This window comes from Salmo trutta, chromosome 36, assembly GCF_901001165.1.
Source record: "Salmo trutta chromosome 36, fSalTru1.1, whole genome shotgun sequence".
Taxonomy (NCBI): Eukaryota; Metazoa; Chordata; class Actinopteri; order Salmoniformes; family Salmonidae; genus Salmo; species Salmo trutta.
Window position 1 is genome coordinate 8917498 of NC_042992.1, and position 13137 is coordinate 8930634.

The 13137-nt window shown below is 48.9% G+C and overlaps 1 protein-coding gene across 25 annotated transcripts in view; it reads right to left on the reverse strand.

Moving 5' to 3' along the window:
* The window catches only part of LOC115175336 (CLIP-associating protein 2), a 139720-nt gene that overhangs the window by 33985 nt on the left and 92598 nt on the right, over nt 1-13137 (reverse strand). For 12 of the 25 annotated variants that reach the window (XM_029734530.1, XM_029734519.1, XM_029734528.1 and 9 more), the window contains 6 exons: nt 9956-10054; nt 9674-9700; nt 6966-6992; nt 4613-4777; nt 3482-3526; nt 593-700 (listed from right to left, as the gene is read on the reverse strand). In XM_029734530.1, coding sequence (XP_029590390.1) covers nt 593-700; nt 3482-3526; nt 4613-4777; nt 6966-6992; nt 9674-9700; nt 9956-10054 — 471 coding nt within the window. The remainder of the gene's footprint in view (nt 1-592; nt 701-3481; nt 3527-4612; nt 4778-6965; nt 6993-9673; nt 9701-9955; nt 10055-13137) is intronic. The other 13 variants (XM_029734531.1, XM_029734540.1, XM_029734539.1 and 10 more) reach the window with 6 other exon arrangements.

Genomic DNA, 13137 nt, shown 5'->3' on the forward strand with positions numbered 1-13137 from the left:
CGACCTCCAAAGCCTCTACAGTCTAATGACGACCTCCAAAGCCTCCAGCCTCTACAGTCTAATGACGACCTCCAAAGCCTCTACAGTCTAATGACGACCTCCAAAGTCTCTACAGTCTAATGACGACCTCCAAAGCCTCTACAGTCTAATGACGACCTCCAAAGCCTCTACAGTCTAATGACGACCTCCAAAGCCTCTACAGTCTAATAACGACCTCCAAAGCCTCCAGCCTCTACAGTCTAATGACGACCTCCAAAGCCTCTACAGTCTAATAACGACCTCCAAAGCCTCCAGCCTCTACAGTCTAATGACGACCTCCAAAGCCTCTACAGTCTAATAACGACCTCCAAAGCCTCTACAGTCTAATAACGGCCTCCAAAGCCTCTACAGTCTAATAACGACCTCCAAAGCCTCTAGTCTAATAACGGCCTCCAAAGCCTAGCATGTGTTGACGTTGGATCAAATGTATGCAAGATGGTCAGTTTTGTTGTTCCATAATGATGGCTTTGTTTGTGTGTTAAAATGTGGTGTCAATGATGTGTGTGTGTGTGTGTGTGTGTGTGTTACTACATGGTGTGTGTGTGTTACTCACCCAGGGGTGTAAAGGAGCGTACAGGGCTGGTGTCTCTGCTGCTCTCTCTGCTGGCCTCCCTACTGCAGCCCTGACTCATACTGGGCCGAGGAATACGACTGCCCCGAGCTGCAGTACCACGATAATGTACCAGGGGGAGGGGAGGGGGGAGAGGAAAGAGAAGAGGGTAAGGGAAGCAGAAAGACAGAGACGACAAAGGAGAAAAGGCAAGAGAGAGAGAACAAATAAACATAGCGAGAGAGAGAGGGGAGGAGAGAGAGAGAAGAGAGACAGACGGATAGAGAGACATAAGAGTGACACTGATAGACAGGACTGAATAAGTGCACAGCTCTTCCAGCTCCATGGATGAGTCTCAATAGTATGCAGGGTGTTACAGAGGAAAGCCACAGTCCTAGAGAGCACAGGACTGCTGGGCTCTGAAAGGACATGATTCACCCTAGGCTTGGGCGGTATACCGGCTATTTGGAAATGGCCAACGGATAGTTTCTCCAAATAGCATCAAAACTAATTTATTTGATGTTTTTATTTTATTTTCATACATTTGAGTATTTGTAGCTACTTTAAAGTAAATACCTGCAGTAAACTTGTACAATATGTCAGGAGATAAAAACAGATCACTTTCATTTCACCCGTCACATTATTTTTTCCCATGATGAAGTTTACCGCTAGTTGTTCACAATCACACAACGAGAGACCGGAGCCTTGTGAGTCACTTACTGTTGTGTAGCATGCGCCAGCTGATCTAGTTACAGTATAGAAAATCACAACTAAAATGTTAGCCAGCTAGATATCAATTGTTTTGCTAATTTAGTAGCTAGGTTAGCTTCTTGCAAAATCAAGCTTCTCTTGGTAACAGCAGAGATTATCAAGAGCTTTGCTGTCTAATGTTTGTTATGTGCGTGCAGCAAACTGTAAGTAGCATTTTTTGATACTTGTATAACTTTATGAGCTGGGATGTCTGTTCTGCAAATAGTTGATGCCAGAGACGTTCACAATGCGCTCGTTAGCATTTGCTATGGGATTTTACAAGTACTTGTTAGCATTCTTAACCTTTCGGATTACAGAGGCTCAGTCAGTGGGGTTTGAAAATAGCGCCCCTTGTGTCCATTGCCGGTAGGAAAATCTGGATACTGCCCAAGCCTACTGCTGGTTTCACACACACACACACACACACACACACACACACACACACACACACACACACACACAGAGGAGGAAATGAGAAGTAGATGAAAGTGGGGGGTGAATCTCTGTTTTTATCCAATAAGCATCATGCTCATCCTGACTGTTCATTGGCCAGAGCCGGCACCCACGCACCAATCAGAGTTAACCACAGCCTAAGGAAGCGTAATGGGGAACCAATGAAGCTTCACCGATCCTATGAAGCTACATTCACATCTGCGGCCGATTGGTTAGTGGCAAAATGCAAATTGTCACCACGATTACCATGGCAACCCATCGCCATGACACACAGCCATGAGTTCGGAGGTTAGAGAGGAGGATTCTGGTATTTTGAGGCGGTGAGCAACAGCCTGACGGAATGGTATGGATGGAGGGGTGGAGGGACGGACGGGTGGAGAGACGGACAGATGGAGAGGTGGAGGGACGGACAGATGGAGAGGTGGAGGGACGGACAGATGGAGAGGTGGAGGGACGGACAGATGGAGAGGTGGAGGGACGGACAGGTGGAGAGGTGGAGGGACGGACAGATGGAGAGGTGGAGGGACGGACAGATGGAGAGGTGGAGGGACGGACAGATGGAGAGGTGGAGGGACGGACAGATGGAGAGGTGGAGGGACGGACAGGTGGAGAGGTGGAGGGACGGACAGGTAGAGAGGTGGAGGGACGGACAGATGTGGGGACGGACAGATAAAGGGGTGGAGGGACGGACATGTGGAGGGGTGGAGGGACGGACAGGTGGAGGGGTGGAGGGACGGACAGGTGGAGGGACGGACAGGTGAAGGGGTGGAGGGACGGACAGGTAGAGGGGTGGAGGGACGGACAGGTAGAGGGGTGGAGGGACGGACAGGTGTAGGGACGGACAGGTGAAGGGGTGGAGGGACGGACAGGTGGGGGGACGGACAGATGGAGGGACGGACAGATGGAGGGGTGGAGGGACGGACAGGTGGAGGGACGGACAGGTGGAGGGACGGACAGGTGGAGGGACGGACAGGTGGAGGGGTGGAGGGACGGACAGATGTATATAGAGAGACATGAAGGTGGAGGGACGGACAGATGTATATAGAGAGACATGAACGTGGAGGGGTAGACAGATGGAGAGGTGGAGGGGCGGACAGATGTATATAGAGAGACATGGAGGGTGGAGGGGTAGACAGATGGAGAGGTGGAGGGGCGGACAGATGTATATAGAGAGACATGGAGGGTGGAGGGGTAGACAGATGGAGAGGTGGAGGGGCGGACAGATGTATATAGAGAGACATGGAGGGTGGAGGGGTAGACAGATGGAGAGGTGGAGGGGCGGACAGATGTATATAGAGAGACATGGAGGGTGGAGGGGTAGACAGATGGAGAGGTGGAGGGGCGGACAGATGTATATAGAGAGACATGGAGGGTGGAGGGGTAGACAGATGGAGAGGTGGAGGGACGGACAGATGTATATAGAGAGACATGGAGGGTGGAGGGGTAGACAGATGGAGAGGTGGAGGGGCGGACAGATGTATATAGAGAGACATGGAGGGTGGAGGGGTAGACAGATGGAGAGGTGGAGGGGCGGACAGATGTATATAGAGAGACATGGAGGGTGGAGGGGTAGACAGATGGAGAGGTGGAGGGGCGGACAGATGTATATAGAGAGACATGGAGGGTGGAGGGATGGAGGGATGCAGGCAGAGGTGGAGTTGTTATAGGGATGAGTCGGAGAGTTCTTACCTCCTCTGCTCGTTGCTTTGTAGATGGAACTAACACTGGAGGGAGCTAGAGATGACAGAGAGAGGAGAGGAGAAAGACAGGAAGGAAGGAGAGGAGAAAGACCGGGAGGAAGGAGATGAGAAAGACAGGAAGGAAGGAGAGGAGAAAGACAGGAAGGAAGGAGAGGAGAAAGACAGGAAGGAAGGAGAGGAGAAAGACAGGAAGGAAGGAGAAAGACAGGGAGGAAGGAGAGGAGAAAGACAGGGAGGAAGGAGATGAGAAAGACAGGAAGGAAGGAGATGAGAAAGACAGGAAGGAAGGAGATGAGAAAGACAGGAAGGAAGGAGATGAGAAAGACAGGAAGAAGAGGAGAAAGACAGGAAGAAGAGGAGAAAGACAGGAAGAAGAGGAGAAAGACAGGAAGAAGAGGAGAAAGAGGGAGGAGAGGAAGGAAATGAGAAAGACAGGAAGGAAGGAGATGAGAAAGAGAGGGAGGAGAGGAGAAAGACAGGAAGGAAGGAGATGAGAAAGAGAGGGAGGAGAGGAGAAAGACAGAGGGAGTAAAATAGAGGTCAGCTTTAAAAGAGTTCCTGCTTTCAGAGTTGTTGGGAGAAACGAACGGACTGATCTGTGACATCATCACAAACCACGCGGTGATAAGGGAAGCATGCGATTGGTGGAGATTGATCAAGTTGTCACGACAACGAGAAAAGGAAGGAGGCCAGAGTGAGATGCACGCAGAACCCCTGTGTGTGTGAGAGAGAGAGAGCTGTCAATCTCTGGGCCTTAGCCAATCAGGCGTGAGCAGGAACAAACAGAAGCAGGACAATGGGGGAGCGGATGATTTTATTGGTTTAGAAATAACACAGATAAAAATCAATACATCCTGTGGAATAAGTAAGAGGAGGCGGCTTGGGGACCGGCTTGGGGACCGGCTTGGGGACCTGCTTGGGGACCTGCTTGGGGACCTGCTTGGGGACCGGCTTGGGGACCTGCCTGGGGACCTGCTTGGGGACCGGCTTGGGGACAGGCTTGGGGACCTGCTTGGGGACCGGCTTGGGGACCGGCTTGGGGACCTGCTTGGGGACCTGCTTGGGGACCGGCTTGGGGACCGGCTTGGGGACCGGCTTGGGGTGTGTGTGCTCTACTCACCGACAGACAGGCGTGTAGGGGAGGAGTCTCGTGAGCAGCCCTGGCTGCGGGGGATGCGGCTACGTCTCCTCCCCGTCCCAGCTAGGACCCTCTGGGCCCCAGAACCCAGCGTACTCAGAGCTGTACTGGTCAGGACGCGGCCCGGAGAACCACTCCGACTGCCGGCTAGAGAGAGACAGAGAGGGAGGGGGGACAATTACAAACACAGAACACACACTAGTCATGAGACCCTGTTGTCTACGGAATAACAACAACCCCTAGCCCCATCACCATGTCCGCATCAGATCTGGGATCAGTTTAACACATACGTCAAACACTTAGAAGTATGAGGTGCGCTTGACTTAGCTTGGGAGTTTTTACCTTTTGGGAATATTATTCCCAAGTGCAACTAAAGTCTTTGAAAGTATTTGAGTGTATTATTGACCCAGGTCTGGTTATCAGATCAGAAGGGCCTAGATGTGTGTAGGAACATGGTGAATGGACTCCATGGAATTTCAGCCATTTTGGTTTCAGGGTTAGGAGTTGTTTTCAACCAGCTTCGGCGGCCATCTTGGAACTGTCATCACTTTGGTGGGTCGTTTGCTTATTCCCAAATAATGACATGGAGTACAATATATCACGGCCCATAATGCCTTGTGATCTACACATGCTTTAGTTTTGTGAACTCAAAGAGAGATGTGAAGAGGTGTGAAGGTGAAATGTGTGGAAAGAGGGGGTCATGTGACACGAGTGAGAAAAACTCTTCACTATACAACTGAAAAGTATCAAATTAATCTATTTCACCACACAGACCCTGCTAGAATACACAGACCCTGCTAGAATACACAGACCCTGCTAGAATACACAGACCCATACTAGAATACACAGACCCATACTAGAATACACAGGCCTCAGCTCCCTCCTAACAGGTAGACACAGGCCTCAGCTCCCTCCTAACAGGTAGACACAGGCCTCAGCTCCCTCCTAGACACAGGCCTCAGCTCCCTCCTAGACACAGGCCTCAGCTCCCTCCTACACACAGGCCTCAGCTCCCTCCTACACACAGGCCTCAGCTCCCTCCTACACACAGGCCTCAGCTCCCTCCTACACACAGGCCTCAGCTCCCTCCTAGACACAGGCCTCAGCTCCCTCCTAGACACAGGCCTCAGCTCCCTCCTAGACACAGGCCTCAGCTCCCTCCTAGACACAGGCCTCAGCTCCCTCCTAGACACAGGCCTCAGCTCCCTCCTAGACACAGGCCTCAGCTCCCTCCTAGACACAGGCCTCAGCTCCCTCCTAGACACAGGCCTCAGCTCCCTCCTAGACACAGGCCTCAGCTCCCTCCTAGACACAGGCCTCAGCTCCCTCCTAGACACAGGCCTCAGCTCCCTCCTAGACACAGGCCTCAGCTCCCTCCTAGACACAGGCCTCAGCTCCCTCCTAGACACAGGCCTCAGCTCCCTCCTAGACACAGGCCTCAGCTCCCTCCTAGACACAGGCCTCAGCTCCCTCCTAGACACAGGCCTCAGCTCCCTCCTAGACACAGGCCTCAGCTCCCTCCTAGACACAGGCCTCAGCTCCCTCCTAGACACAGGCCTCAGCTCCCTCCTAGACACAGGCCTCAGCTCCCTCCTAGACACAGGCCTCAGCTCCCTCCTAGACACAGGCCTCAGCTCCCTCCTAGACACAGGCCTCAGCTCCCTCCTAGACACAGGCCTCAGCTCCCTCCTAACAGGTCGACACAGGCCTCAGCTTAGAGAGTAAGGAGTCATAAGAAGGCAGGGAGTCATAAGAAGGCAGGAAGTCAGAAGGCAGACAGGAAGTCAGAAGGCAGACAGCCATGTTTTAGTTTGAACTAAAAGTCCCCTCATGCTTCAGCCAGAGAGGGGGTGGAGCTTTAGGTGACCAGCTTGGGTGAGGGGGGAGGAGGATGAGAACAGATGAAGGGTGAGAGAGGGGGTGAGGGTGAACCTTTTGAAGGGTGAGAGAGGGGATGAGGGGGGAGGGTGAGAACAGATGAACGGTGAGAGAGGGGGTGAGAACAAATTAAGGGTGAGAGAGGGGGTGAGAGGGGAGGAGGGGGAGAACAGATGAAGGGTGAGAGAGGGGGTGAAGAGGGGAGAAAAAATGAAGGGTGAGAGGGGGTTGAGGGGTGAGGAGGGGGAGAACAGATGAAGGGTGAGAGAGGGTGAGGGGGAGGAGAACAGATGAAGGGTGAGAGAGGGTGAGGGGGGTGAGAACAGATGAAGGGTGAGAGAGGGGGTGAGGGGGGAGGGAGAGGGGGTGAGAACAGATGAAGGGTGAGAGAGGGGGTGAGGGGGGAGGGAGAGGGAGAGGGGGTGAGGGTAACAGGTAGTAGAAGTTAGATTCTTACCACCAACGATGGTAGCAGACTGAGATCCTGCACCAATGAGAAGGAGGAATTGGAAATAGGGGGGAGGAGCCGTAAGACCATTGGTTTGGAAGGGAGCAGAGGCGGGGACAGGAAGTTAAACAAGATGGATTACGGGTGTTAGAGCACAAAGCACCATGGGAGTTAGAACACAGAGAGCATCATGGGAGCATTCCGAGCGTTCCTAGACGAGAGAATGAGAGCGACAATGAACACGATTCAAACACGGAAATCAATGTATCAATTAAATAGTGAATAAACTGAAGGCTGACACACACGGAACCAGTTGTGATGCTCCATGGAGGAACGGTAGAGCATTGCATGATGGGTAGCCGGTGTGTGACGCAGCAGTATCGCTGACAAAGCAAAGCAGCTTCACAATGGAAGAAATAAAAACACCTTAAAGTAAAAATGCTCTAAAACACACTCTCTCACAAACACACACAGCCTGCCCTGTCCAGCTCTCTAGCACAAACACACAGCCTGCCCTGTCCAGCTCTCTAGCACAAACACACAGCCTGCCCTGTCCAGCTCTCTAGCACAAACACACAGCCCGCCCTGTCCAGCTCTCTAGCACAAACACACAGCCAAAACCTGCCCTGTCCAGCTCTCTAGCACAAACACACAGCCTGCCCTGTCCAGCTCTCTTGCACAAACACACAGCCTGCCCTGTCCAGCTCTCTAGCACAAACACACAGCCAAAACCTGCCCTGTCCAGCTCTCTAGCACAAACACACAACCTGCCCTGTCCAGCTCTCTCTCACAAACACACACAACCTGCCCTGTCCAGCTCTCTAGCCCAAACACACAGCCTGCCCTGTCCAGCTCTCTAGCCCAAACACACAGCCTGCCCTGTCCAGCTCTCTAGCCCAAACACACAGCCTGCCCTGTCCAGCTCTCTAGCCCAAACACACAACCTGCCCTGTCCAGCTCTCTAGCACAAAGATATCTCCCCATCATTCTTCATTTTCTCTATGCTAATCTCTTGTTCCTAGAATATTTTTGACTTTTACTTCACTACATTCCTAAAGAAAATATTGCACTTTTTACTCCATACATTTTCCATGACAACCAAAAGTACTCATTACATTCTGAATGCTTAGCAGGACAGGAAATTAATCAAATTCACGCTCCTATCAAGAGAACATCCCTGGTCATCCCTACTGCCTCTGATCTGGAGGACTCGCTAAACAGAGAACATCCCTGGTCATCTCTACTGCCTCTGATCTGGAAGACTCACTAAACAGAGAACATCCCTGGTCATCCCTACTGCCTCTGGTCTGGAGGACTCACTAAACAGAGAACATCCCTGGTCATCCTACTGCCTCTGGTCTGGAGGACTCACTAAACAGAGAACATCCCTGGTCATCCCTACTGCCTCTGGTCTGGAGGACTCACTAAACAGAGAACATCCCTGGTCATCTCTACTGCCTCTGATCTGGAGGACTCACTAAACAGAGAACATCCCTGGTCATCCCTACTGCCTCTGATCTGGAGGACTCACTAAACAGAGAACATCCCTACTGCCTCTGATCTGGAGGACACACTAAACAGAGAACATCCCTGGTCATCCCTACTGCCTCTGATCTGGAGGACTCACTAAACAGAGAACATCCCTGGTCATCCTACTGCATCTGATCTGGTGGACTCACTAAACAGAGAACATCCCTGGTCATCTCTACTGCATCTGATCTGGAGGACTCACTAAACAGAGAACATCCCTGGTCATCTCTACTGCATCTGATCTGGAGGACTCACTAAACAGAGAACATCCCTGGTCATCCCTACTGCCTCTGATCTGGAGGACTCACTAAACAGAGAACATCCCTGGTCATCCCTACTGCCTCTGATCTGGTGGACTCACTAAACAGAGAACATCCCTGGTCATCCCTACTGCCTCTGATCTGGTGGACTCACTAAACAGAGAACATCCCTGGTCATCCTACTGCATCTGATCTGGCGGACTCACTAAACAGAGAACATCCCTGGTCGTCCCTACTGCCTCTTATCTGGAGGACTCACTAAACAGAGAACATCCCTGGTCATCCCTACTGCCTCTGATCTGGAGGACTCACTAAACAGAGAACATCCCTGGTCATCCCTACTGCCTCTGATCTGGTGGACTCACTAAACAGAGAACATCCCTGGTCATCCCTACTGCCTCTGATCTGGAGGACTCACTAAACAGAGAGCATCTTTTGTAAATAATGTCTGAGTATTGGAGTGTGCCCCTGGCTATCCACATTTTTTAAACAAGACAATTGTGCCATCTGCTTCGCTAAATAATAGGAATTTTAAATGATTTACACTTTTATTTTTTAGCAATTACATTTACTTTTGATATTTAAATATATTTAAAACCAAATACTTTTAGACTTTTACTCAAGTAGTATTTTACTGGGTAACTTTCTATTAAAAAAGATATCTATACTTTTACTCAAGTGTGCCATTTGAGTCGTTTTTCCACCACTGTGAGTTAGTTAGCACCTGCTGTATTTTGTCATGTTTTGGTATTACTATTGGCAGACCTGGACTCCTCACACCAACAACAAAAACACTCAGTGGTGAGACAACAGAGCATGCAGATAAAACACCCCGTCTCACAAAAAACAACAGTGACCACGAGCGCACACACACACACACACACACACACACACACACACACACATACACACACACACACACAATACCTGGTGTGCAATCTGATTCGTAGGAACCTAAGAGGTATAAAAAAACAAACATGTGCAGGAGCTTACTGTCACTGTGAGGGATACCAGCAGCGACTACAGAAAGAGTGTAAATAACTTATCGCGCAAACACACACACACACACGCTCAAACACACCTATACATCCACAGCAGTGGAACGTCGTATGTGAAGGATGTGGTATTCATATGAGGCTCAAAAGCTGTGTGAACATGTGTGTGTGTGTGTGTGTGTGTGTGTGTGTGTGTGTGTGTGTTTCTCCTTACGCTGTGACTGGGACACCATCTTGGTGCGGCTGCGTCCCCGGGAGTCCACCTGGCTGACACTGGTTGCCGTGGTGAGAGGCTGCTTGGTCCTCAGACGACCTGAGGTCAGAGGTTATACTGTTAGACCGCACACTGACTGGACACACCCTCTTCTTCTCACACTTTCTGAATACAACAGAGCCCACCACCCTCCACTACTAAGCAATAAGCACTAGTTTAGAGAAGGTAATAGAAGCACTAATAGAATACTAGTCTGTATACCTAACGAGTCTAAACAGTACAGTCTAGACCTACAGTAAGTACTATTGTCTTACCATTGACTGACCTGACCCCTACAGTCAGACACAGAGAGGGGAGGGGGGGGGGGATGTGTCAGAGGTCAAAGGTCATGTAATATGATTTAGCTAGGCTGACTAAAACGCCCAAATAATATCTGACTTTTACTTAAAAACAACATTAAATCAGAACTTTGGGATTCTCTTTCCTTATTTCATATGCTCTAGTTCCAGATACGAGATATAATTTGTGAATCATTTCCGGAAACAAGACGTATGTCGCTCGTCACTACTTCACAGGAGAGGCATTTTTGAACGTAAACATTTATTTTTGATGAAAATGTATTTCTTTGTTGCAGAAATGCCTTCTGGAACATGTGAATGTTCATGTGCCTTTTTAATAACAAACTGGTACGACATCTGTTATGAACTTAGTTGGTTTAGCCACGGAAAAAGCCAGGAACCTTCCCACTAGCCATGACTGGCTGAAATAATGGATGGTCTGGACATGCCTAGAGATGTATTGGGATTGGTTTGCTATGTAAAAACGCTTCTGTCTATAACATGAGCTGATCAGTATGTGTAGGTAACCCTTTAAAACTCAGCTATTTTTCAAGATATCAGAAAATAACTGCATTAGTGTTGCCAAGGCTCTCCACTTTCTGGAGGACTGACTTCTGAAATCAGTAGAATGTCAAGTGGAAGCAGAGTAGGACAGATAAGGAGATGGAGAATATTCTGGTGTTTGATTGAAAATTTGCGGAGGGAGTCGAAAAGAAGGCGAAGGGAGAAGCATTCATTCACGCATACGGGTAAAAGTGTTTAGCTAGCAACATTTTCAGATATGATAAGTTTCAAATTTTGTCAGAAAGTCGTTTTCTGTTAGCTAGCTAGCTAAGGTTAGCTGGCTGGCTCGCTAGCTAACATTACGTGTATGATCTGTGTTGTAATATTATTTGTATCTCAGAGCCATTTGTATTGCTAGTTATAGCCTAATGTTAGCTAGATAGCTAATATTGAACCAACAGTAGTTGGTTAGCGTTAGCTACCTGCAGCCTCTCCCTCAACCTGATCAAGTCAAAAGGAGGTGATTGTGAACTACAGGAAAAGGAGGACAGAGCACGCCCCCATTCTCATCAACGGGACTGTAGTGGAGCAGGTTGAGAACGTCAAGTTCCTCGGTGTCCACATCACCAACAAACTAACATGGTCCAAACACACCAAGACAGTCGTGAAGAGGGCACGACAAAACCTTTTCCCCCTCGGGAGACTGAAAAGATTTGGCATGGGTCCTCAGATCCTCAAAAGGTTCTACAGCTGCACCATCGAGAGCATCCTGACTGGTTGCATCACCGCCTGGTATGGCTACTGCTCGGCCTCAGACCGCAAGGCACTACAGAGGGTAGTGTGTACGGCCCACACTACCGTCCTGCCATCCAGGACCTCTATACCAGGCGGTGTCAGAGGAATGCCCTAAAAATTGTCAAAGAACTCCAGCCACCCTAGTCATAGATTGATCTCTCTGCTACCGCACGGCAAGCGATACCGGAGCGCCAAGTCTAGGTCCAAGAGGCTTCGAAACAGCTTCTACCCCCCCCAAGCCATAAGACTCCTGAACAGCTAATCAAATGGCTACCCAGACTATTTGCATTGCCCCCCTCCCTCTTTTACACCGCTGCTACTCTTAGCTGGTATCATCTATGCATAGTCACTTTAATAACATGACCTGCACCAAAGTCAAATTAAGATATAACTTTAGGTCAACGAGACAGTGTCTAAGTTACACTATTCTCCAGTAGACTGCCCTGCTTTTATTTAGTCACAATCACAAGTTATTTTCTGTAATTACTATAGCTCGCAATTAACTTGTAAATAATGATCTTGTTGTGAGTTTATTTTCCTGTAATATTGAATACAAATTAGCTGAAGTTAAGACGTTGTCAGCTATATGATATGGTCATTATTTGAACTGGTTAGCCAGCTAGCTTAAGGTTAGCTAACAAGCTAGAAACTAACCAAAACATTGTTTAGAAAGTTGCTTTTAGTTGCCTGGTTTGTTACATTGACATATACTAAATTCATTTTTAAGTGGATGGGTTTATTGGTGTTAAAATACACCAGTTATGCTATTTTGCACCACAAGGCTGCTGATGTCCTGCAGCCTGTAGTTTTTGGGGTTGATACTTTTTCATAACGACAAGTTTGATGTCGTACGGCAATAGAATGTTCATGATGTCACTGCGACAAGTGTCTACAGACATGCCGAAAGACGTAGTATAAACCGCAGTATAAACCGTAGTATAGACCGCAGTATAAACCGCAGTATAAACCGTAGTATAAACCGCAGTATAGACCGTAGTATAAACCGTAAACCGTAGTATAAACCGCAGGATAAACCGCAGGATAAACCTTTGGTTGTTTAGTATCCCCAGCGTACTGGGGATAAGGCTTAAGAGGGTGTGAACCATGCTAAATGGGTGGAGCTAAAGCTTAAGAGGGTGTGAACCATGCTAAATGGGTGGAGCTAAAGCTTATGACGCCGGCGTCCCTAGCTACCCTCCCCTTTCGAAACGTTTTGAAACACAATGCAATCGTCCTCCTCGAATCTTATTGGAGCTCTGGTTGAAAAAGGCACTAAAGATTTATGTTATACAACGTTTGACATGTTTGAACGAACCTAAATAAGAAAAAAATGCATTTTGTTGAAAGAGTAGCCGGAAGAGTAGCACGTCGGAACTTTTGGTTCAGCCTTCAGAACACGCTAACAACAACAAGCTAATGGAACATAAAGGATGAACTTTTTCAAACGAAAATACATTTGTTGTGGACCTGGGATTCCTGGAAGTGCCTAAGGATGAAGATAATCAAAGGTAAGGGATTATTGACAATAGTATACAAGACTAGATT